Below are 24,139 nucleotides of genomic sequence, written 5' to 3'. Positions count from 1 at the left end.
CTGCGGGCCGACGACATGAGGTAAGTAGGTGCGTTAGATGGCATCTAGTGGCACCAGGAGGTCGAATAGGATCAATATTTGCACGTGGATGAGTACGGACACAACGTGGATGTTTCCTTGTGATAATTATGCAGAAAGGTCATCATGAGGACCATATTTTGGGGCCACTTCACGTGGTTGCGGGATGCATTATTGAAAAAAGTCGAGTGCCAGGTGTGCGTATGGATGCAGCAAGGTGATAACTATGCACTGCGAGATCAGTTTTTGGCCTGTTCGGGGTCCGTTTGAGGTCATCTAAAAGGCCAAGGGTGCCCAACTAATAAAGCTAAGTGTGGGAACTGAAAAACAAGAGAGAAGACCAGAAAAAATGTGGAGAAGAGAGGAGGAACAGCCGCAGGTGTGTTTTTGGGGTTTTTGGAGCCTGTTTTGGCCGTAAACTGCTCATCCGAAGTCGGATTTGAGCACTTTGACATTGTAGACTGGGGTTTTGGGCCATTCCGAACGCGATGGCGCTATCCATTTTGCTAAATTCTTCCCTCTTTCTCTGCTGTTTTGGCTGTGTAAGTTTCTCCTATGAGCGAAGCTTCTGCTCCAATTTGTGATTGTATTTGGCATATTTTACCCATATTGTGTGAGTTGTTTGCCCCATTGGTGTTGGCCCAAGCTCAATTGTATCTAGACATCAGAAATTCTCCTCATTTGAGCTGAGTTTTTTGGGTGTGTGTGTGTGTGTGTGTGTCTGTGTGGAGTGGGTAAATGGGTAGTCTCTCTCCTCTCACTCCATAGGTAAGTCGAGTGGTGCCCCATAGTGTGTGTGTGTGTGTATCTTCTCAAGAGTGTGTGTCGGGTCGTTATAGAGGCGTTCTGTGTGTTTCCATCCCGCTCACAACGTCGTCATCCCAAACAGGATTCTTAGTATGCATACTACTTAAATTTGTGCACAATAAAGAGAGAATTAGTCTTATAAGACAAAAAAATTGATCATTTAAAAGAAACATGTACATTTGGTTACTCTATTGTAGCATCGTAAGCGTTGACAAGGTTCATAGTATCCTTAAGTTGGATTCCTTGCATCCATCTATCATCTTCAAAAGGATAATTTTTGAACCTAATAAGTTACCGTCGGATAATCTTACCATGTTGTAGTACCTTGTCTTCATGCGGAAGAATAGCTTCGGGTTGTAGTACCTCTTCTTGATCTTCGATTTCGGGAGGGTCTTCAATAATTGGTTCATTTGGAGGCTCTCCTTTGTAGGGCTTGAGTAGGCTCACATGAAAGCATTGTGTATGAGCCAATGGTTAGGTAACTTGAGTTGATAAGCCACCTCATTGATTGGCTTCAAAATTTAAAAAGGACCATAGTATCTTTTTGTTAGTTTAGCATAATACTTTTGATGGCCCGTAGGATTTTTGCCCATCGTTTGCCTCAATCAAGCCTTAGGAAACTTAAGTAAGACCCGATCATTTTCTTTGAACGTTAAGCCCTTCTGTGCTTGTCAGCACAGCAGCTTTTTGCCTTAGTTGGGAGATGGATATAGCCTCCTTAATCCTTTGAAAAGATGTTTGCAGGTCACGGCTATACTCATCGGCAGCGAAGATCTTCCCATGTAATTTAAGTAGCAAGGGACTTTTAGGTCTTCCCTGTATGATTTCTAAAGGTGCTTTTTCCGTAGGAGTATGGATAGTATTATTATACGCATACTCTACCAAAGGTAAGTACTTTTCCCATTGTGAGCGTTGATCTACTTCTGTAACATAGGTCTTTAGTAGATCAAGAATCGTAAGATTGGCTATCTCACTTTGGCCATCCGTTTGTGGGTGATAAGCCGAAGAGAAATTCAATCTTGTACCTAGATTTTTGAAGAGACCTTTCCAAAAATTACTGGTCATTCTAGGATCTCTATCTGACACGATGGATGTTGGCAATCCATGGTGTTTGAAAATCTGTGATATGAAGAGAGTTGTCATTTGGTGTGCCTTAATAGTCTTCTTGACAGGGATAAAGTGTGCTTGCTAAACCTGTCGACTATTGTCCATATTCCCATATTCCTATGGATAGATTTTGGTAATCCAAAGATAAAATCCATGGATATACTCTCCCATGGTGAATTAGGAATTGGCAATGGCTGGAGTAATCCAGGTTGCTTCCCTCTATCATACTTGGTCTTTTAGCATACTACACATTTTGGAGCATACTCTTGTATGTCCACTTTCATGGTAGGCCAATAAAAGTATGTCTCTACTCCTCAAAGAGTAGGATGAATGCATCTATGCCCCGCATAGGGAGGAGCATGGGATTCATACATGACTTTCTCACGAAGGGAGTGGGTAACACATAGTCTATTGCCATGGAGAAGATAACCATCTTGCAAGGTGAATGGTTCCTCTTTCTTCCCCAAAGAAAGGATTGACATTATGTCTATAAATTCAGGGTCAGTAGCATACTCATCTATCATAGAAGATAGATCATTGTGAGTTGCTATTGACACAGTATTAACTTTTGGTCGTCGTGAAAGTGCATCAGCCACTTGATTGTGCTTACCAGCAATGTGAGCAATGTGGAAATCAAATTGTGAAAGAAAATTTGCCTCGAAAAGCTTTGTTTGCGTCATGAAGTACTTGAGACTTTGATGGTTTGTTTGTAAAATGAATGGAGTCCCCAATAGATAGTGCTTCCATGTGTCTAGGGCATGTAGAACAGCTAACAGCTCTTTCTCATAAATGCCTAAGACTCGCTCATCCATGTTGAGCCTTTGGATCTCATCTGCTATGGCATGCCCTTCTTGAAGCAAGACTGCTCCAAGGCAATCACCACAAGCATCACATTGGACCTCAAATGGCTTTGAGAGATCTGGAAGCATAAGAACTGGTTGGGAGGTAAGCTTCTGTTTGAGCTTGTCAAAAGCACTTTGCTCCTTAGCAGTCCATAAATACTTAACGTTTTCCTTTGTTAAGTCATGTAATGGTCTTGCTATTTGAGAGAATTTTGCTATGAAGCATCTATAGTATGCACACATACCAATAAAGCTTCTTAGCTCATGTAGATTCCTTGGATTAGGCCATGCTTTTATTACCTCCAACTTTGATGGATCCATACGGATACCATCTCGAGAGATAATATGACCTAAGTATTGAATCTCTTGAAGGAAAAAAATGCTTTTCTTTTGATTGAGAAAAAGTTTATTCTCCCTTAATGCTTGAAAAATCACTTGGAGATGTTGCTTGTATTCCTCCAAGGAATTGGATTAGATGATGATATCATCAAAGAACACTCCAGTGAATTTGCGGTAGGGTCTAAAACTTTTCTCCATTAATCTATTGAATGTAGCTCATGCATTAGTCAAGCCAAAAGGCATAACTAGATATGCATAAAGGCCAAACGTTGTACAAAACGTGGTCTTTAGGATATCTTCATTCACTATCCTTATTTGATGGTAGCCACTTTTAAGGTCAATCCTACTAAAGTAGGTAGAGCCTTGTAGCTTATCAAACAGATATTCTACCTGAGGTACGGGAAATCTTTTTTTGATAGTGGTTTAGTGCACGATAGTCCACACACATGCGGTATGTACCATCTTTCTTTTGCACTAAAAGGACTGGGAGAGCAAAAGAGAGAAGAGATAGGTCTCACTATTCCTTTTTCTACCAATTCTTGTACTTGCCTCATGATCTCCTCTTGTTGAGCTTGTGAAAATCGATAGGGAGGTTTGTTAGGCGGTGAGATTCCTGATAGGAGTTCAATTCGATGGTTATCATCCCCTCGTTTTGGAGGTAAGTTCATAGGGACATCATCAATGAACACATCTTAGAATACTTTTAGAAAGTTAGACAAGTCTAACTCTTCTTGATTCCTATCATTCACCTTTTATGAAACATTAGGACCTTTTAGGGATTCTTTGACAAAAATGATGTACGCAGAAACTGAGCTTTTCATTGATTTATCAAGGGCGAGAGGATTTACAAGTGGTATAATACGACCAGACTCATTAGCTACATATTCTTTCCCTTGTAGGAGAAGTAGATTCTCCTTTCAAGGAACTTCACATTGGCAGCCATGTAGTTGAACCATGGTACCCCTAGGATAGCATCCTCATGTTGGAGAGGAGAGATAAAGAAGTCTTCTTTGTCAACATAGCTTTGGATATGAAGCCTCAACTTCCCAATCAAGGGAGTAACGGAGGGTTGTTGTCCCTTGAAAGCGACATCGGTAGTTACAGCATCTCCCATCTCAAAGGCTTGAATGCCCAACTTGGTGGCCAACTCCATTGATATGAAGTTGAGAGTAGAACCAGGGTCAAACAAGATGAAGGCATCATGATCCCTTACCTTTCCCCAAGCATAGGAGAGAGGTGATCCTTTGCAATGAGTATCCTCTTTTGGCTTCAATAGTGGAAGCTCTAGGAGTCTCATTGCGAGCATTTCTTTTGGGGCAAGAACGATAGCCATGTCCTTGCTCCCCACACTTAAACATTTGTGATCCTTGCCAAAAGTTTCAAGCTCTTCAGGAGAGAGTTTATTGTTACCTTTGTAAACTCCTTTCTCTTTGGACCGATTATTGTTGTTGTTGTTGTTGTTGTTGTTGTTGGAATGGCCGTGGGAAAAAATTTGGGCATTAATTTTTCCCTTTGCATCACTTTTGTCTTCATTTTCCATGGGTTTGACATTCCGTCTAACCCCTTGTTGGAAATTGATGCATGAAGCAACCATGGTATGGTGGATTACTTCGCTGATAGAGTCAAGCCATTGAGAGTTGACATACTCGGCCATGTCTTCAAGTAATCCCGCACAGAATTGTTGTTTTTGCTCAACAAAGTCTATCTTATAAAAGACGAGAGCCTTGAGATGTAAATCCCAAAACTTATCCACATATTTGTGGATAGACTCATGAGAGAGAAGCCTTAAACTCCACCATTCGGTGAGCACTTTGTCCTTTGCATCACTTGCAAGGAATTGCTTCATGATGGAAACTCGTAGAGTTTTCCATGTCTTTGGGGCTTCGCTGTTACCTCGAAGGCTAGCCCACCATTGACGAGCCGATTTTTGGAAGTGCATAGCTACATGGCATAGCTTAGAGGACTTCGTGAAGCCCTCGTCTCCAGAGGCTACATCAAATTGTTGGATGAAGGCCAATACTTTGTCGGTAGCACCAAAGGTGCCATCATAGGTGAGAAAAGAGATACTCTTTCCTCCCTCTTTGAATTTCTTGAGCTTTTGTGACCTTCGCCATGCAGGGTAAGATTTGCAATGTCCTCCCCTCTTATATTCTCTAGGAGAATAGCCATAGCTTTCATTGGTAGAGGAGGAAGGTGAAGAAGAAGGAGAAGAGGGTGACCTCTTTCTTGCCCTTTTCTTCCTTGGTTTCCTCTCTTCCCTTTTGGAGTGACGAGGAGAAGGACTATGGGTTAACCGTTTCCTCTTGGGAGGAGTTGGCGATCGTTTAGTCCTCCTTCTTCATGAAGCCACATCTTCGGAGAAATTTAGGGATTCATTCCTTTCTTGATCTTTGGATTCCTCCTCTCGTATGGGCGAGAGTCTTCTTTTGGGGGTCTCTTCAAGAGGCCTCGTAAGCTCTCTCTCCTCTTGGAGAGGAAAGGAAATCCCATAAGCACGAAGTTGTTGAGTAACTTCGGCTTGCAAACTGGGGTTTCCCATAGCTTGTTGCAACCTAGTGACAAGATAATTAACAAACATGGGGGCATCATCATTGACACCTTAATGTGCAAAATCAAAGTTATCAATGTTCATTCTCCTCTCTTGGTTATTGTCATCCATGCTAATTAAACTTATGTTTACTTAGTGTATGCTTTGGCAATTCAAAACCTTAGTTGCTACTCCTCTTAGCCTTTGAAAATAGGCACTTAAGTATCTACACCCACGGCTCGAATTGATTTATTATAGAGAGTAGTGGAGTGAATCTAACATAGCGAAGTTGTCGAGGGATGGCTCCTTTCGTACTTCTTATGGCTCAATAATGGTAAAGCCGTAGGCAAGTTTAAAAAGACTCCATTATTAAGACCAAAGCTCCCGAGGTGTGCACCATATCCCAGATAGTGGGCTCAACAAAACCGATAATATATCCCAGACCCACTTACCCTAATATAAATTAACAAAAGCAACCATTAATAGGCTACTTAAGGACCTCTCTTCTTAAGCAAGAAAAGAGAAACCAAATGCTCTGATACCAATGTAATGGAAGTTGCCTATGAACTTTGAGAGTAGCGGAATTAGGAAATTAGGTGAAGCACTTTTGAGAGATTCTTTGTGAGCGTAGCGGTTGAGCTTAATTGATGGTAGCAACATAAACATGGTGCTTAGTTAACTTGGCATGAACAATACTTTTGCAAGAGAGAGAGTTTAGAGAACATGATAATAGTTAAGGACCGGATTCATATGGAGCCGGTCCCCCCTCCAATAGGCATTTGTATTATAGTTTCTCCCATCAAGAGAGACTTGGTACAATATAATCTTTGTGTTCCTTGTAACCTAGGTGATGCAATGAAGATGGAAATCTTCATGCATCACAAGCATAACATAAACTTGAAGAAATCATTAACTATCCCAAGCCTCAGTCCCAAGGCATCAAACACCTTCGAAGGTGGAGAGAGCTAGCGGGGAATGAGGATAGGGAAGAGGAAGAAGAAACATTCCATAGGAGAAAGAAATAGTTCCTCAGTTATCATTACTCTTCTTGCTAGCATAAATAATAGCATAGTAATGAAGATGGAGAAGATGGCAAGCTTAAGCATTGAAGCATGACTCTTGGTTGGATTTGCATTCCATAGCCAAGAGAGTTGGTGTAGGCTTCACTCTCACAAGCTTGGAGAAGGAGGTGGTGTTCCTCAACTTTCACCAAGTGAGAATGGCTTTGCAAATGAGTGTGTGTGTGGAGTATATCCCCCTAGCACCCCCCTCCTTGCTCTGGGCAAGTGGTGACCTTTCTGCATGTTGCAAGCTCATTGGACCCCTCTCCCCCTAGCCAATGCAGCATGCAGTCAAGTACATGGGTAGTCTCCTGACAAGTGTCCTCCTTACCCCTTAGAGAGAGAGAGAGAGAGCTTGAAAATATCTATATATTTGTTAGATGGAAGTAGAAGCTCATTGGACCCCTCTTTAGCCCAACCAATAGCATTCAAGCACACCATGTGGTTAAGCTCAGTGAGAGTCTGACATGTGTCCCATGTGCTCTTTTAGAGTTCCCCTAACTTTGAGATTTTTATGCATAGGAAGTTTCTCAAGCAACTTCCTCATTAAGTGTGTAGGTTCTCTTTTTGACTCAAGCATCTTACTCCCCATGGATAGGAAGCTTCTCAACAACGTCCTCATTAAATGTGACAAGTACCTCAAGTACCTTAGTCATCAAGCATAACAAGCACCTTAGCTGGAGTTCCCACCTCAAGCACAGCCCTAGCTTGCTTAAGTTTAGGTCGGGTTCCCACCTCAAGCACAGCCCTAGCTTGCTTAAGTTTAGGTCGGGTTCCCACCTCAAGCACAGCCCTAGCTTGCTTAAGTTTAGGTCGGGTTCCCACCTCAAGCTCAGCCCTAGACTGCTTAAGGTCAAGGGACTTTTAGCACTAACCATTGGCGGTCTTTAATGAATCTAACCCTAAGGTATTTTAAGCTTCATTAATTAACCTTGCTCTTTGATAGACCATCTCTCATTTGGGCCCCTTTACCATTGGTCCCGTGTTGAGATAGATCCATAAGCACATGTTTATATTCTAGCCCTTGTTCTTGTTTATTATCCCATATTAAATTATCAGTTTAATATGAGAAAATCATTTGGGTTGGTTAGATATTAGATATTTAATGACAGGTTTTGTTTGAAATGAACCAATGAGTGACAATTGGAAATCCTCTCCTTCCTTGGAAATTTTAAGCTCCATTATATATAGTAAGTATAGATAAGACAATGCCACCACATGGCACTAATCACGAGAATCTTTATACAACAGTCCTCCACAATTTCTCTCGAGAGTTCCATCTTTACTAAGGCTGTATGGAGGCCAAAAGTTGCAAGCCTATGATATGTCATACCCTAATGTGCCAAGGCCCTACATAAATACGGTATAGTGTGGTGCACTCCACTTGTCCATCTACATTTTGACCTACAACAACTAAGGTACCCCCCACACAGAGGGGGGGTAATCGTAAAAGAGAGGTTGATGTGACCGATGTGACTTTGCTAGCCTCACACATGTGCGAGATGGTGGCGAGTAACATATTTATTTTGCAATTGCACCATTTGAAGGGGGGAGTGGATAACTCAAAAATTTTACCCCTCCTATGTGTGAAGGTCCCCTAATATGCTTTCCTCGACACCACTAGCAAAAGTGAACAACAAAACAAGGTGGCAGCAGCTTCTCACATATATAGCCATCCATTATGATATAAGAGGTCCTTCCCCTAGACCATCCAAAAGGCCTCTGACGGCTCCCCTTATTGCAACGGCCAATCATGTAGGCCTACTACACTTGTTGTTGAAATGAAAAGTGCCCCTGGTTTGGGAAGTGGTTGAACCAAACCTCTAGAAGGGCCTCTTGCTTGCAAGATCGATGACTATTTATTCAACGGTGGGCTAAAGGCTTATTTGAATAACTAGCAGGAGGAGATTTCAAGGCCAGTGATATAGGCTAAACTTACCCTAGGTAGGATGAAGCTCTTTCTATTTACTATTAAACAATTTTGGACAATACTATGGAACTAGCCTTGCTTGGTGGGCCTTTGCCGTACATACTCTGATAGATTTTGGAGCGCAGCTGGTTAATTGTTTATTTGGTTCTGATTGTGTCGTCTTGGGTTTTGTTGTGGTGACACAAGAAAATGAGTAGAACCAATTGATAGGCACCAAAAATAGCTCAGCTTGAGACTTGATGATCATTGGGAAGAAGCAAGTTGTTTCCCATAGTGCTCCATATACGACAAAGGGCTACTAAAGAGGGTAATTGAATCGAGCAAAAGGGTTGCAACTTAACCTACTTGGGTAGTTGTTTGCAAATTACACCATTCAATCTAGTAATATCAACCATTTAGTCTTTAAATCGTGGAACCATCTTTGAGACACCCATCTTATTCTCAATCAAGCATAGTCAATTTTCCTTTATTTCAATATATTGGTTGAATTGCCACATTGTGAGAAAAGAAATGCATGTCTATTTGATATAGAGATACAATGATCGAAATTGAGCATGCACTCATGAGCAAAACATATGGCTAAACTAAACTTAAGGAAGCTTTGACAAACTCCAAAATACAAAAAGCATAAACAGAGTATAAATATTGAACCACATTGCTGACCTCATAATCGTGTACGAATGTCATCCAATTGTGCAAGGTGGAGGACAATGTTTGAATTGACTACAGGGCTTTAAACAAGATCACCATTAAGAATAGGTTTCCCATTCCTAGAGTGGATGATCTATTACACAAACTGAAAGGAGCAAACATCTTTAGCAAAAGTGACTTTAAATCAGGGTATCATCAAGTCAAAATGTTTGAACATGATGTCTACAAAACTGCTTTAGAACACAAACTGGACATTATAAATTCCTTGTCATGCCATTTGGATTGACAAATGCACCAGCAACCTTCACACGCATGATGAATAGAATTTTCATTGACCATCAAGATTTTGTGATTGTATTTTTTTAATGACATTCTGGTATTCAATAATTCTAAATAAGAGCATAAAGAGCATTTAATACGCGTATTTGATTTGTTTGCACAAAATCACTTGTATTTGAATCCTGAAAAGAGTTCATTTTTCCAATATGAAATTGAAAATTTGGGACACATTATATCGGGTAAAGGAATACATGTCGACCCAAAGAAAATTGAAGCCATTCAATCATGGCCTAGACGCAAAAACTTGCATGAGCTTCGTCCTTGCAGCAGATTCCTTGGTGAAGACTTGAACCCCAAACTTTTACGGAGACTGCACAGTTTGGAAGCAGTCATAGTAGAAGATTGCATTCACAAAGGATGGGAAATCAGGCCCAAGGTCTTGGGAATCCACAAAAAGAACATTGGGAAAAGGCATTACACTTTGAAGCAAACAAGTATCCCGCCACATCTACCATTGCCATTGATGAAAGGATGAATATTTTCAAATCCAAGAAAGAAAGAGTCCCCAAGCTTTAGAAGTGGTTCAATTCTTGCCTTGTGATTGATTCTGCCTTTGACTGCTTCATCCTTAAGGCGTGCAAGCTCTGACTTAACTCTTTCCAAGAGACTTTGCATCGTTGACGGCACCTCTATTGGCCACATGCTATTGCCACATACACGACCATGGCCATGCGATTTGAGTTGTGGGCAAAGGCTTGGATCATGCCAAGTGGCCACCTATGAGCTCAAGATCAAGAAAAGGACCTTTGGCTCACCAAGTAAACATGATTTCATGAAAGAAAAGTGCGCGCGTGTGTTTGTGTGTGAGAGAGAAAGAGAGAGAGAGAGGAGGGACTTGGGGGGGGGGGGGGGGGGGGGGGGGGGAGAGAGAGAGAGAGAGAGGACGAGTTCCAGAAAATGAGTTGAAACGTGATTTGTGATGACGTCTTGTCGCTAAACTGTGTGGGTTCGTGCACGCCCACGCAATTACTGTGGGCGGCACTCAAGGAAAAGCTAAAGCAAGGAAGCCATGGCGGCTCCCATGTTGAGCTGAATCTCGTGCTCCTTAATTTGCTGACATGGGGGCGGTGATGATCCCTGAGTTCATGCTACTGGGCCAGATTGTGAAGAAAGAGGACGCAGCCTGCCCTCTGCTGCAGAAAGACGACAAGACCAAGAAGAAGAAGAAGGAGCGCATCCCTCCCCACCTCAATTCCCCCTCTGCGCATCACAAACCCTCTCTTACTTGCATCCATGAAGAGTCTGGCGGCCCCGAAGACGACAATATGGAGGACGAGCTCCTAAACAACGAGAAGGATGATGGAAACAACTCAAGCTCTCATTGCGGTTTCTCCCTCTTTGGCCTCCTCGCCTTTATTTGCCCTTCCAGGTAGAGCTCACTCCCTCGTCTCCTCACCTCATGGTCATGTTGTTACTTCTGTAATGGAAGCTCACCATTAAACCTGTGCTTAGGAAATGTTTACTTCAAGTTAGCAGTCTCGCAGCGCCAATTTTGCTGAGATGTTCATCTTAACGCTGCAAATTTCAGCATTAAATTTCAGTGAAACCTCGCATTTTGTTACAGTCAATTCTTTACAATTTTGCAACCCACATATTTCTCAAAAGTCCACTTTTTGAAGTAGTGCTTGGTGAAGGAGGTAACAGGAAGAGGAGCAAAAGGCGCCGCAGTACAGATTTGTTGTAAGGATCAACAGACTCTACCGCCAACATCATCGACTTGGCATTGTGTCAAGTTCTTGACAACAATGTACACATAGTCCTTTCACAACTAATATTTCACATGCATGCCCAAAGTTGCAGGTATAAACTAATGGTTGTATCTATGTACTCCCTTATTTTCTACAACACTCGATATGGCTCTTTGGATATATCATCTTCTCAAGTACATAATTTTCCAAGTTGTGATAGATATTTGAGAGCATATCAGCAATTAAGCAATCCATGCTATGCTCATCTCTAGGTTTCCTTGGATTGTCTATAGAACGAGGGGCACGACACCATCATCATGGTTGTGAAATTGTGTTTTTGCACCTTACCCAAGCTCTTACATGTGTTTTCGACTTGTGCTGCCTCAAACTCTTGACGATTTTTTAGCTGGATCGAGGTTGCTTCGGTCTTCAAGTGTGTAAGTTCATGAGAAATGCAAACTTGTCTATCACCTTGGATAGGTTGTGCAGCTGTAGTAGCTACTAAATTTGTGAATTCTGTGAGAGGTTAAACATGGTGCCCTCTTTGTGTGACAAATATGTGACGATTGATAAAGTAACTTCATTGCCTTCTTTACAGTGCGGCAAAATGTTTGCTGGCTCCTTCCTTGCGGTGAGCTCTCAATTTCCTGGGAAAACTTGTGAAAGTATGCATTACTTTGTCACCTGCTCATGCTTTTGTAGTTTCTCAAGATTATGAACCATGAAACGCTTTGAAAGTTGGAATTATTCAATAGGCTATCTTTATATATTTGCAATTTCACCCACTGTCCCTAGAAAAACCCATTTTTTGGGCCTTGCATACTAGTGAGACGACTGGAATTTATGCCGAAATCTGTGCTATTCACCAGCATTTATATTAAGAATGCCCAAAAATTTTAACCATGTGAAATAAAGTTTAATCATTGATAATGGGGACTTTTGGTTTTCGATTGGAAAATTGATGCTACTAACCATGATGTTTGAGCACTGATTTTTGAGTAAACAGTTGGCCATAGTTATCCGATTTATTCTGTTTGTGTGCATGGAGGTGCTGTTACATTTATGTTGTACAAGGTTCTTTTGAGCACGGACTTTTGCACACCTCTACACGGACTGCTTTCTGAGGAACATTTCCTTTCTAGGACCTGTGAGCTTTTTGGTTGTATGCTTTTTGAGGTAATACGCTTGTGAGCTGCAGTTTCTTCTCATCCAAAACTCAATTAACAACCAAATACCCGTTCAAAACCACCGACTCACCTATGCAAGAGAGTCCTGCACCACCATCTCTCCAACTCCCTTCGCTGTCTTGTTCAATCTTGTAGTGCTACACTAGCTTCAAGTTTTGCAGTAGTTCACGATCATATCAAAAGTCCAAAACGTAACTATGGTACTCTTCTCAAGCTCCAAAGTGTCTCAATGAAGCCCCTTTAACAATACCACTAGCAAAAAATTGTGATAAAATCTTTCCACCATCAATCGCCCTTGACCAACGTGGAGCTTGCAGTGTTCAAGAATGGCCGGACTTCCTCCTTGTAAAGACATGAACCATTTGTCTTCCTTCTATGTTCTAGCCTAAAGCTTAGGCAAACATTTCCTGAACACCACATGTAAGATAGATTATTTAGCCCGCCTCCTGCATGTTTTTTTCACACCCCCCCCCCCCAAAAGAGGGCCCACAAGGGGGAGGTGCTTATCCCTTCCAAATGTTAAGGCATGAAACACGGTCATGCAAAGCATCACCATGGCCACCTAATTGATGCACCACATGTACTGGGAACAACAGAAACTTGTAGCAACAAGCTAGGAACCTCCTCCTTGGGTGACCCACCCTAGGAGGAGGATGCACACGAGTGTTCAAGGGCAAGAGCCCTAGCAACATGAACACCAGTTAGTACAAGGTGTCCCTCTTAGGGGGGACCCAACGGGGGATTTGAACCCACAAGTCGTAGGTTGAGAAGCCAAGGCCTTACCGCTAGACCAACTCTTTGGGGACAACTTTGAAAAGATAGTAATGAAGTCTCTCCACCACTTGCAACCCCAAAACAAATATCTGGCCACCTTCTACATCAAGGGTGCTGCTTCTTCACACTGCAAAGCGTATCCTTTTTGAAACCTCCCAAATGCTACATATCACATTTTGACAAAAACGACATTTCAAAACAATCATTTATACATGAACAGACCTCTCCCAAAATGCAGCTCCTGCTTAAATCTCTTATTTATGCGATCACTACCTAGGCCAACCTGCATACTTGTTTTAAGTATCGTACGGAGCACATAATCAATCAAAGGGTTGTCAGTAAGGTATGAAGTAGATTACGTTAGTGCTGATGCTGACAAACTTGCAATTACCTATTATGTATTGAAGCAAACGAACCTTCAATTACCCATTATGTATTGAAGCAAATGAACCGTTCTCTACTGTGTCTGGAGCCATTCCAACATAGCAGGTTGCACAGCAAACAAAACTTTCTTACTGGAAACCCCACAATTTCTGAATGTATAAGGAGACCTTGAACACGTATGGAGACGTATAGAGAAATTTTTACAATAAACTCAAAATATCCATCCTACAGAAGCACCAGAAAGCATGTTATTTGAGGCATTGGTAGCTAAGTCGGCTAGACGCAAAACACGGGTGTCTCGCAACCACAAATCCAAAAATTGCCAGGCATATCTATTTTCATGCACTTGCACGTCGCTTTCACCTGTTCAATGCATCATTCACAAAAGCCTATTGAGTAATATATACAACAATCCAGCTCAAGCTACCCTCTTTCCCAAGACAACAGCTTTACATCGGACGAATTTCAGCTTGTGATTTTACCCACCAACATTAGAACAATTGCTTCGAGTTGACAGGCTAGGCAGTCCCAGAGAGCATACTACACGCTGTCATCGTCAATTAGCTGTACGACACACGATATTCTCAACGGCTCATCTTCCAGCACATCATCCCTGGCAAGAAGCATACTGACACGCTGCCTTGCATGACGCTGTGCATTACGTACACCAACCCCTGCAACACACCTCAGTCCTGAAATAGTCTTTGTGAACAGCTTTGCACGATACCTTACTTCATTGCGGGTATCTTTGTAAACCCCTCTTTCATAAGCACACAACTGACAGTGTATACATCCAAGGCAATCGGTAGCACTGACAACTTGAATATACCATGTGGAGCCCCCATAAAAGACTTCTCGAGATTTCGAATCCAGACAAGGGATCCACGTTTTGTCCTTCATGACAAACTCTGCACCAAATCTGAATGGGGGGAAATTCACCAGCTGCATACCAATATCTGGTTTGGTAGACCAGGTAAAACCTCCGGTAGTCTTCCTTCTAGCGGGATCAGGGCTCTCCAGACTCTCGGCATCAAAGGAGGAAAAAGACACGAGAGAAGAATTTGGTACCTTTTTGGACTCTCTGCTTGAACATTCTCTATCCCTTCCGTCACTGCTGTTGCTGTCATTGCCGTTGTCTGTGCTCCATCTGTCCGAATCGCTAGTGTCCAATTCACTCAAGTCCTCATCCTCATCCTCCTCCTCCTCCTCATCCTCCATGTCATCATCGTCATCATCCTCATCACTGTCTGAAGGTAAATTACCTGCACTCGGGCTGTGTTCGAGTTTTAGAATGTGATCCTTCAATAGGACATGGTGCCATATGCTATCATTTGCAACATCAGAGGAAAGGTTGGCATCCTCCAATTCTCTCTTGACCTGTAAAATATCATTTACCTCTAGATGTGAAAAAATAATTCCACCAGCTGTAAAAACTTCTGAGCAGAAGTCGAACCCTCGTTTCAAACCATCGGACTGTTGGCCAGCATCATTTTCCCATAACCTTCGCAATCTCTTCAGATCTACCTCTCCAACTTCCTTAGCAAAATCAACTGTATCCCTTGGCTCCAGATGCAGTGTGTTGCCTTCCTTCTTTCTACTAGACCTCTCTTTAGAGATTGAACGACTGCTTCGACCACTCCTGGTTCTTGGGTTCCTGGACACGTGGCCAGTTCCACCAGATTTACGTGTACCCACAGACTTACCCTTTTTTCGAGGGGTACAGTCTCCAAAGCCCCCTGCTTCTCTCTCGCCTGTGGGCTCTGTTTGTGCTAACCTCCAATCAATCAACGCCTGTTTGGCAAGCTTATACCTTTCCGCCTCATTAAGAACCCACAGTTCATCAGATTTTAGAAGATGGCAAAGTACCTGAAGCATCCACAAACTTTTCTTCATCAGCAATCCTTCACTAGACAGCATAAAAATAGAGCAATCAACTAGTGCACCTCTTATCTGAATCTATCTCCTCTTAAGAGAGCAGTCAACAGAATATAAACTACAAATTCAACTAAACTCTCTTTATTTTCTTGTCCTGGAGGTTTTATAAGTTGTAGTTCACTGTTCCATTGTGGTCTGGCACCAGCACCGACTATCCCCTTTCTTCAGTTGTCCCAGACTCCCATGGGAGGCTGTCCCCTTGTTGCAATGCTGAAACTGGTCAAAAACAGGGCCATGACATTTCAAAACTCAAATTGTTGAAAACAAAAAAGTGGAAATCTGGTATGCAAAGGGCCATGACAAAACTAAATTTGTTAAAAACAAATAGTGGAAACCTAGTATGCTGGAACTCCACTCAACCATAAGATTTGCCTTGAATCTCCAAGCATCATGCTCTCAACCTTACTGGTCGAGTTACTAGCCTCTCAAGCATTCAAGCATATTGCCTCCACGTTCCATCTCAGGTGCTGGCAAGAGTCTGCCTCACACCAAGAAATCATAGCCTGGATGCCAAGGATGTCTATCTCTCATCTCTAAAACGCGGTACTGCTGATGCCAAAGTAGATTGTAGCAAAATCTTCCAAGGTTCATTGCCCGGAGACAAGCGTCGAAGAATTAGCTCTGTAAGAAGTGTTGTACTTCGCATCTCTCGATCAATGCCGCCCTCTGCCCGCCGTATGACCGGTGCTCTAGTATCATGGGTGCATAAAAACTGAATCGCTGAACTTACGCTGAAATCTGTACTTGCTGCGACGACGACGACGACGATGCTTGGTAGGGTGCTTGTACGGCGGGGCTATGGCAGAATGCAAAAGCGCTGGGGATCTGCTGACGATGGGGCTGAGATCAATGGCGAGGGTAGGGCTGAATGCTGATGGTGAAACGCTGATGTTGCTGGCTGAAAAACGCTGATGCAAGGGGCTGCAAAAACGCTGCTACTGCTGGTACTTGAGAGGCTCTGTTCCTCTGCCTTCTACTCGTGCCCAAAGGGTTTCTTTTATAGGTCTTTTAGCCATTTGCCCTACCTACTTTAATAAATGTCATGTCAAAGTCACTTATTATAAATGACTCAAGTGAATGTTCATATGCCTATATGCTTAAGTGACTTAATTGTGCAAGAGAGGGTATGCAACTAGGACCGGCCTGGACATGCACGTCCTGCTAGAGGCTCACAAGCACCCAAGCTAAGACTGACACTAGACTGTAGCAGAAGCTTGTCCACGTGGCGCAAGTGCAGTACGCAGTGACACCTTTCATTATCTGGTTCATTTTCTTTTCAAGAGCTTTGTCCAATTCTTTCTGCGAGTATAGTTTCCGCTTTGCTGCGCTCCTTTGTCTGTTCAGCTTTTGTCCCGACCTCAAAGGAGAATCAGTGGCCTCATGCCATCTCGAGTGAATCCCATCAATCAAATAATCCTTTACGTGTTTCGCAAATTTCGGGTTCTCGAGTACTTGAATAGTCTTTTCACACACGTGTCAACCTGCAGTTGACGTTTGTACTACACTCTGTCAAGCTCCCCCACCAGAAATTTGTCCATGGCCAACATTTCAAGGTGCCCCCAACTCTTGGGTTCTTTATGGCCTATGTCCCTTAAGACAGAGCGATGAAGACAGGAGCACGCCCGATGCGCGATGGACTAAGGGTGGGAGTGGCTAATAAGTCCGGGGTAGGGGACAAAGATTCTTTGATAGACAAATCTTGACTTCTCTGTCAAATTCTCCTCGAGAATCTGTGTGTGCTGAAGAAAGGATTAGATCATCCGTAGAAAAAGAATCTTTTTGAGCTCTGATACCACTATTACACGTTTGGACACTCCAAGCAAGAAATTGAAAAGAACACACAACGGAAACTACAAAATCATTGAATTAAGAGAGAGAGAGAGAGAGAGAGAGAGAGAGAGTCCACACGGCATAGTGGAGTTTCGCGCCCACATGCACTAGTCCCAAAGACAAGCGCCCCTTTCGGTATTTCTTTATTATTGCTCATGGAAACGTACAACTCCCGAGGGTTCTTTGCTCTCAGACTCTACGTTTAAATGCCTTGTAGAGTGAGGCCTTGGGTTCCTTATAAACATTACAAGGATTATGTCACAAAGTGATGACATGGCATGACCTAAAGAACAGACTCTGGACAGAGAGGAGTCAGAGCCCTACTGAAAGATGTAAAAGAAGTGTTACCAACTTGCAGAGCCAAGCCGAGAGGCTTTAAAATTAAAGACCAAAGACTTTATAACTTGTTCCAACTTATGGGATCCTGTCCGACATGGCCACAGCATCTGGACACAGAGTCTAAGAGTGAGACCCCTCCCACTCCTTGTACTTTGAGTTGCAGATTAATACAAAAAGAAATACCGAAAGGGACGTCAGTCTTTGGGGCCAACATCTCTACGCACGGAACTCCGCCGGGCCGTGTCGAATCAATTGTAAACTGTGAACTGTTTGAAGTGAATCTCTGCTGTGTCGCGGTAGAATCTTGACTTGGAGTGTCCAAGTTTGTTACACTCTTATAAACAGTACATGGGATGCCCAAAAGCAGAGCCCCAAAAGTAATCAGTTCAAAAGCACTTTCACCCAAAAGCTCTCGTCCCCAAAAGCTAGCACTAGAGATTCCCAAAAGCAACCAACGTAATTTGTAGAAATCCGTACAGCTTGCCACGTGGCACCTGCAACACAAACCGCGAAAATTCCGTACGGCTGTCACGTCAGTATGTCAACGCATCTTACAAAAATCCTTTTCAAGCTTCAAGCTTCTGTCTTTTAGGGTTTCGGGCCCCACGATCGGTGCTTCAATTAATCAAGTTAGTTCGTTCAGTTTCTCTTGTCCACTTGGCCACATCATCACTTTGTGACATACCCCCCTCTTGAAAGAATTATATTCGCCCTCGATTACGCCAGCAAAATCAAACATAAGCCATAAACCAGTTCAGTGGACACTGACTCTAAGTACCGACGCATTCAACGACACGAATCCAGCACTAGCACAAAGGCTACAATCACTGAACATCAAATCACATAGAATCCACTGAGATCTAGGACCATGATTCCTGGCAACATGTTTAGCAATCGCATCTAGATCCACACCAAACCTCACTAATGTTGGATTAACTGATTCTTATTGCGATCCATAGAATGTCAAGAACCAAAATGATGCAGTCATTTCGTCTTTCAAGCCTGCAGTCAACATAATCACATGAGTGAGCACACATAAATCAAATTCGTTTTTGAGAATTTCCATGTCAAGTACTTCTTCATAAAGTCATCCAGCAAAATACTCTCAGCCCATCAGTATCCCTGAAATCCAAAGGAAAATCAATGACTTTATTCCATCTGGGTGGTAACCTGTGACAAAGGAGTGGAGTGACTCCCCACTTGTGTAGTCCCGTCTGCACCAGATTCAACCCCATATGAATTCACTGTAATAGATGGAAATGACAAAAGTATGAAGGTCTCATTAAGTCATTTGTATCTATGTGTTATGCCCTTTCTTGCGGATACATGCGATGATAAAAGAGTGCTAACAACACAAGATCATCAGTGGCGTGTATTTATGGTATGCAATCGAGGACGTTTGCGATTTCAAGAGGAGGGTATGTCACAAGGACGTGGCAACTGTTAACTATGTCACGAGGACGTGGCAACTAAAAACTGTAGTTGGTTTCTTTCCAATGATTTTTGTTTTATTTTTGAGACCCTCTTTTTGAAGTTGCAAATGGTCGGACATTGTATGGCCAATGTGAATGGTAGTTTCATTCCCAGACGGGAAATTGGTCGGCACTGGAATTCGTATAGTAAGAGGATGTCTAGGCTCAGTTCAAGATCATGTAGGTCCCCCTGACGCACTTAGCAAGTTGGTGGATACTAGGAAGTGAACTCAATAAAGGCATAAAGTCAAGGTGGGATCACCAAAGAAAAATACCCGACAGTTGGGCCACATTGCATTTTTGGATGCGATCCCAATGAGGATAGATGGTCAGATGACCAGTGGGAGCCCAACGGAAGCATCTCCTAAAAATTAAGGAACTGCTATTTTGGGCCGTGAAATGTGTTCGCGTCATTACCTTCGGAATGACAAGGGGAACATTTTACAACTCTGCCGCGAAGTCGACTGGGCAACCAGTTGGGAGAATTTAAGGCAGCAACCTCGAAACGGGAAAATGCTTGTAATCGTGCCAAGTGGCGCATTTAAATGCACTTTCCTCATGCATGAAGAGGTAGCGTTGAATTTATAGCTGGGAGGGTCGAGGCTCATTTTGTAGTTTCCTATCTCACAGGTTAAGAGCTATGGAGTGCTTGCTTTCCACTCAATGTACAGTGTGGTGCTAGGAGTGATGACCTGTGCACACCTACACACTGCTCTCTCTCCCCCCTATGTGCAGTTATGTGATGCCCCACAAGAGGGCTCCTCATTTGACTGATGTACAGTTGTGTGGATTCATGCGCGATTGCCGAGGCAAGAGCCTCTTGCACAGGTACTGGATTAGCTAGTTGCTAATCCCCCACAGGTACAAGTAAATTCGGAGAGGTTTCACGTGAGAAATCTTGTCTGATTCAAAGGGCAAGTAGCCCTACACGTGCGGGAGCTCGAGGACTTGCTATGGATGTGACCGGCTCGCGAAACGGAGCCCAAAACAGGGAATTAGAGCTTGCTGTGTATTTTTGCAGGTTTAGGGTTTCGGCCCTAAACGGTCCCCACTACCCTAGGAGGTCCGGGGACGTGAGGGGACCGTTGCAGAGGTGATCTGACGCATTTTCGGGGCAGAAAACAGAGAATTCAGCATGCTGCAGATTCTCGCCAGGTTTTGCAAAGTGTCCGTATGCGTCGGGAAAGTTGGTTGATTTAGCTTCTCTTGCCCACTCGGCCATTTCTCTTCTAGTTGGGCATGCCACATCATCACTTTGTGACAGTGTATCCAATTTTTTATCTCTACCTTTTCGGAAAGTCTTTGCAAATTGCGACTTTTCAACTTGCACAAACCAAGATAATCTGTTAATCTCTCTATAAATTAGTTCGAAAAGTTTTTGCAACACTGCACTTGTTCAAGAGATTCTGTCATTCCCTTTTTCTATCCTCTACTTCTTGACTTTCCCCTTGGTCAAACATTTTGCAAACTGACAAAAGCATTCCAACCACTGCTTTCCGTCTATCATTGACCTTGGTAGCAGTCCTAGTCCACTCTAAAACTGATTTTCCCTCGACGTCTTCTTTCCTTTGTCAATTTTTGAAACTATGATGAAAAGCAACCTCTTCCAAGTGTCAAAGTCGACAATGCAAGCACGAGAGAGAGAGAGAGAGAGAGATTCTCATGAACAATCAACCTTGGCAATGAATAAACTAATGCAATGTACAATGAAGGCAATGGGTCACATATATACCCACCTCAATAAATTGTCCTATCCACACTATGACAAATAAGTAAAATAAATACCTAAAAGCCAAAATAAATATTGGAATCACATTGGGCAATTCACTTAAGATGCCATAACTTAAAACCCTCTTTGCAACTCATAGTGGACATAAACGGTGAGACCAAGTCGATGAAGAAGCTATCATGGACACCCCAACAGTTGCAGACTACTTGCTACCCTCAACTTTTTACCTTACAAGAATGCCATTGGTTGTTACGTGCACATTACACTTCAGCAACGAGGACAAGCTTCTACTACAGTCTAGCATCAATCGTAGTTTAGCTTAGGACCTACTTTGTGAGCCTCTAGTAGGACGTGCATATACAGGTTGGCCGTAGTTGCATACCCTCTCTTGCACAGTACAATCATTTCAACATATAGGCGTGTGAACAATCTCTTAAGTCAACTTATTAATAAGTGACTTTTCTAGCTTTATTTTCCAAAGACGATGGTTGCTAAACCTAGCATGGATTTGCTTTATAAACAACCTAGGGGGTCACCTCCTAGGGGAAGAAAGGAGAAGAAGGACCCGCAAAGTCGGTACCTGCAGTACCCACAGCACTTCATTAGCATGTAGCGTTTTTCAACCCTACAAGCACCAACGTTTTCCAGCATCAGCATCATCAACTTCAAGCACCAGCAACCAGCATTTTCAGCACATTAGGAAGCATCAGCATTTTTTCTCATACGCACCCCAAATCCATCAACATCCAATCTAATCAGCCAGCATTGATGTTTTCAGCCTCATTAGTCTGGCGTTTTTCAACCATAACAGTTTTCGACCTTAGCCCTGTAGTACCAAGCATCTCCTCACAATACCAAGCATCTTATCGCAATACCAAGCATCTCTAGCAAGTATCCGTCAAGCATCTCAACATCTAGGATCATTGTAACAGCATTGTGTAAGTAATAAAGCAAGTACTTGCTCTAGCAACAAAGCAAGGGGGGCCCTGAGGGTGGTTGGGACCCGACATGCTGTGAGGTCGTCTCTCTTCTCTCCCCTCTCTCTCCTTCCTTGTGTTCAGTTCAATTTCTCTTTTCAAGTGAAGTTAAGTAACTTTGTGTTTTTGCGGAGTACTAGATCCAAGCAAAATCCTTAAACTCTTTCACTGCACCTTGACATTGGCAGAGTCCTGTGCATACTTCGCCTTCGCGAACTCAAGGGAGAATCAAGAACCCATGCACAACCAAGGACCCAAAGAACCTCTCTCAATTTTTTTTCTCAAAGAAGCTTCGCGTCCCGACCCCGGAGATATTAGCCACTCCCATGCTTCGTCCATCACGTATCGGGCACGCTCCCGTCTTCATCGCTATGTCTTTGAACGAAGATCGACATCGGATACACCACAACCCAGATCTTGAGTACAAAGATCTACTTGCCTCGTATGCGGATAGAGAAGGAGTTGGTTCAAAGATCCCTAACCCTCTTCTGCATTCACATTCGCATGTAGCGCGCATCCACTTTCGTCGACATGGAACCATTGGAAATACCTCCGAGCACCCTTACCTTTCATCTTCACCCACAATGTCTTCACGATAGGACTATTCGGGACAAAGAGTTTTAAAACATTTCAATTCGCAAGGCATAACCCAAGACTCATGGAAAATGCCACATAAAAATCAACTACACAGAAAACTTTCTCCCACTCTCGAAATTCCGACGGTTACAGATATAGAAAATCAAAAAAATGTGGAAAGAGCTTACCTCTAGTGAAAGCTTTGGCAAGTGATGCAGAAGCTCTCGAGAGGCATGAGTGCAAAGAAGGGACCAGCAAGCAGTTCGCAAGCACTGTGCAAACCTGCCATAACAATGCTTTTCTGATAAATGATTGTAGCATGCAAAAGTGTCAACCTTCAAATCATTGAGGGCAAACTGCACACTGTTCTCACATAAGTTCTCCAAGCCCAAAAAGCAACCAGAAGCAAGTACAGAAACCACGTTCTCCGCTGTGAAGGTGGGAGTCACTCCATACATGAAGGCTAATGCAGATTCAAGGCCTTCAATGGTGACCATAGGATCATCAATCTGCAGCTCAACACGAGCTTTGCCATTCTCCCGCCATGGACCAGAAAGCAAAGAGTGAAAGTAATGGCTCTGCGATAGAATGATCTTGTGAAGGGGGTACTCTTTGCCATGAAAGGCCACGATGATGTCAGAGAACAGACGACAATGGAAGCCCTGCTTCTTGATATGGTCACAGAGGGCAGTGCCGGCATCTGGAGACGGCTTGACCTCCTGCGCATTCTCGCCTTCCATGAGGGCGTCTAGCTACCGCTGCTCACTCCTACCTTCACCGTTCACTGCTGCTGCATGAAGCACCTCCTCGCGCGAAAATGGGTCGTCTTCATTCACGCCTTTTGGTCTTAATGAAATCACGACTTGAGTTCAAACCCTACTTTGAGCTTCAAAGCCTTCGCACATGTAGATAGTTTGCACACATGCCCTGGTACCGGTGGCTCGCTGATCGAGGGTGAACGTTGACTACCTACGGGAGTGCACACATGCCCTGGTGCCGGTGGCTCGCTGATCGGGAGTGAACGTTGACTACCTACGGGAGTTCGCGCACATGCTAGAGCTCCAACTTCCCTCGAGAGCAAAGTCAACTCCTTTTGTCGTGATGTCAGGTGTCACAACCTGTCACGCTTCTCCTCTCCACGAAACAGCTCTCCACCCGGGGTGACCGTTTAGGCTTCCACAATGACATTGCGGTGGTGCTAGTGAGAGCGCAGGGGTGTGGTGGGCTCTGGTGGACCCGTGGTGGGCTTCATGCACTTTTGCATCGAAAACGGCTACCGATGCACTGCATGTTCGCAGGCTAAGAGGCAGCACCTAGTAATGCTTAGAGGGCACCCCATAGGCTCTGCAGCCCTTTAATAGGTGGAGGGCAACCTTGATTCGAAACTTAAGCCCCATACTCCCTCAGCATGGGAGAACCTTACATGCAATAGACTATAAACGATCTAACTATGGTGATTATATCATGAAGCATAATAACCAGAACGTGATGTAGATGTTCAAATGGCGATTGTATGAGCTCGGGGGTGCTTGAAGCACCCCTCCAACGAAAATGTAGGGAGGGTCTACTGACATTTTGATAGGAGTTTGAGGCAACAGGTTTCCTGTTAGAGGGCCCTTTACAAGCA

At 43.3% G+C, this 24,139-nt stretch overlaps 2 protein-coding genes across 7 annotated transcripts; one reads left to right on the top strand and one right to left on the bottom strand.

Annotated features, from left to right (window-relative positions):
- Positions 1 to 10,488: 10,488 nt before the first annotated feature.
- Positions 10,489 to 11,786, top strand: LOC147421692 (uncharacterized). Of its 6 annotated transcripts, none has more exons than XM_086502438.1 (2): positions 10,489 to 10,990; positions 11,186 to 11,786. In XM_086502438.1, the coding sequence occupies exons 1-2, from the start codon at positions 10,680 to 10,682 to the stop codon at positions 11,241 to 11,243; spliced, it is 369 nt and encodes a 122-aa protein (XP_086358564.1). In that variant the 5' UTR covers positions 10,489 to 10,679; the 3' UTR covers positions 11,244 to 11,786. The 6 variants fall into 6 exon arrangements, with proteins under 6 accessions (XP_086358564.1, XP_086358563.1, XP_086358569.1 ...); XM_086502437.1 differs by having other exon boundaries at positions 11,074 to 11,211; XM_086502443.1 differs by having other exon boundaries at positions 10,490 to 10,990; positions 11,256 to 11,786.
- A 2,049-nt stretch (positions 11,787 to 13,835) lies between these two features.
- Positions 13,836 to 23,354, bottom strand: LOC147421691 (uncharacterized). Its single transcript, XM_086502436.1, has 2 exons — positions 22,701 to 23,354; positions 13,836 to 15,520 (listed from the first exon to the last, which is right to left on the bottom strand). Exons 1-2 carry the CDS (start codon positions 23,250 to 23,252, stop codon positions 14,195 to 14,197), a joined length of 1,878 nt encoding a protein of 625 aa, XP_086358562.1. The 5' UTR covers positions 23,253 to 23,354; the 3' UTR covers positions 13,836 to 14,194.
- Positions 23,355 to 24,139: the final 785 nt, after the last annotated feature.

The sequence above is a fragment of the Adiantum capillus-veneris genome, chromosome 27 (assembly GCF_014529385.1).
Source record: "Adiantum capillus-veneris isolate H3 chromosome 27, ASM1452938v2, whole genome shotgun sequence".
Lineage (NCBI taxonomy): Eukaryota > Viridiplantae > Streptophyta > Polypodiopsida > Polypodiales > Pteridaceae > Adiantum > Adiantum capillus-veneris.
Note: the sequence above shows the minus strand (reverse complement) of the source record. Positions and strands in the feature narration are given on the sequence as shown.

What these genes read in the sequence shown, in the direction of transcription:
- LOC147421692 (XM_086502437.1), top strand. Translation starts at nt 10,680, where the DNA reads ATGGGGGCGGTGATGATCCCTGAGTTCATGCTACTGGGCCAGATTGTG. An exon ending in GCCTTTATTTGCCCTTCCAG is followed by an intron (nt 10,991 to 11,073) that starts GTAGAGCTCACT and finishes ACCTGTGCTTAG; the next exon opens with GAAATGTTTACTTCAAGTTA.
- LOC147421691 (XM_086502436.1), bottom strand. Translation starts at nt 23,252, where the DNA reads ATGGAAGGCGAGAATGCGCAGGAGGTCAAGCCGTCTCCAGATGCCGGC. An exon ending in TGCCAAAGCTTTCACTAGAG is followed by an intron (nt 15,521 to 22,700) that starts GTAAGCTCTTTC and finishes TGGATGCTTCAG; the next exon opens with GTACTTTGCCATCTTCTAAA.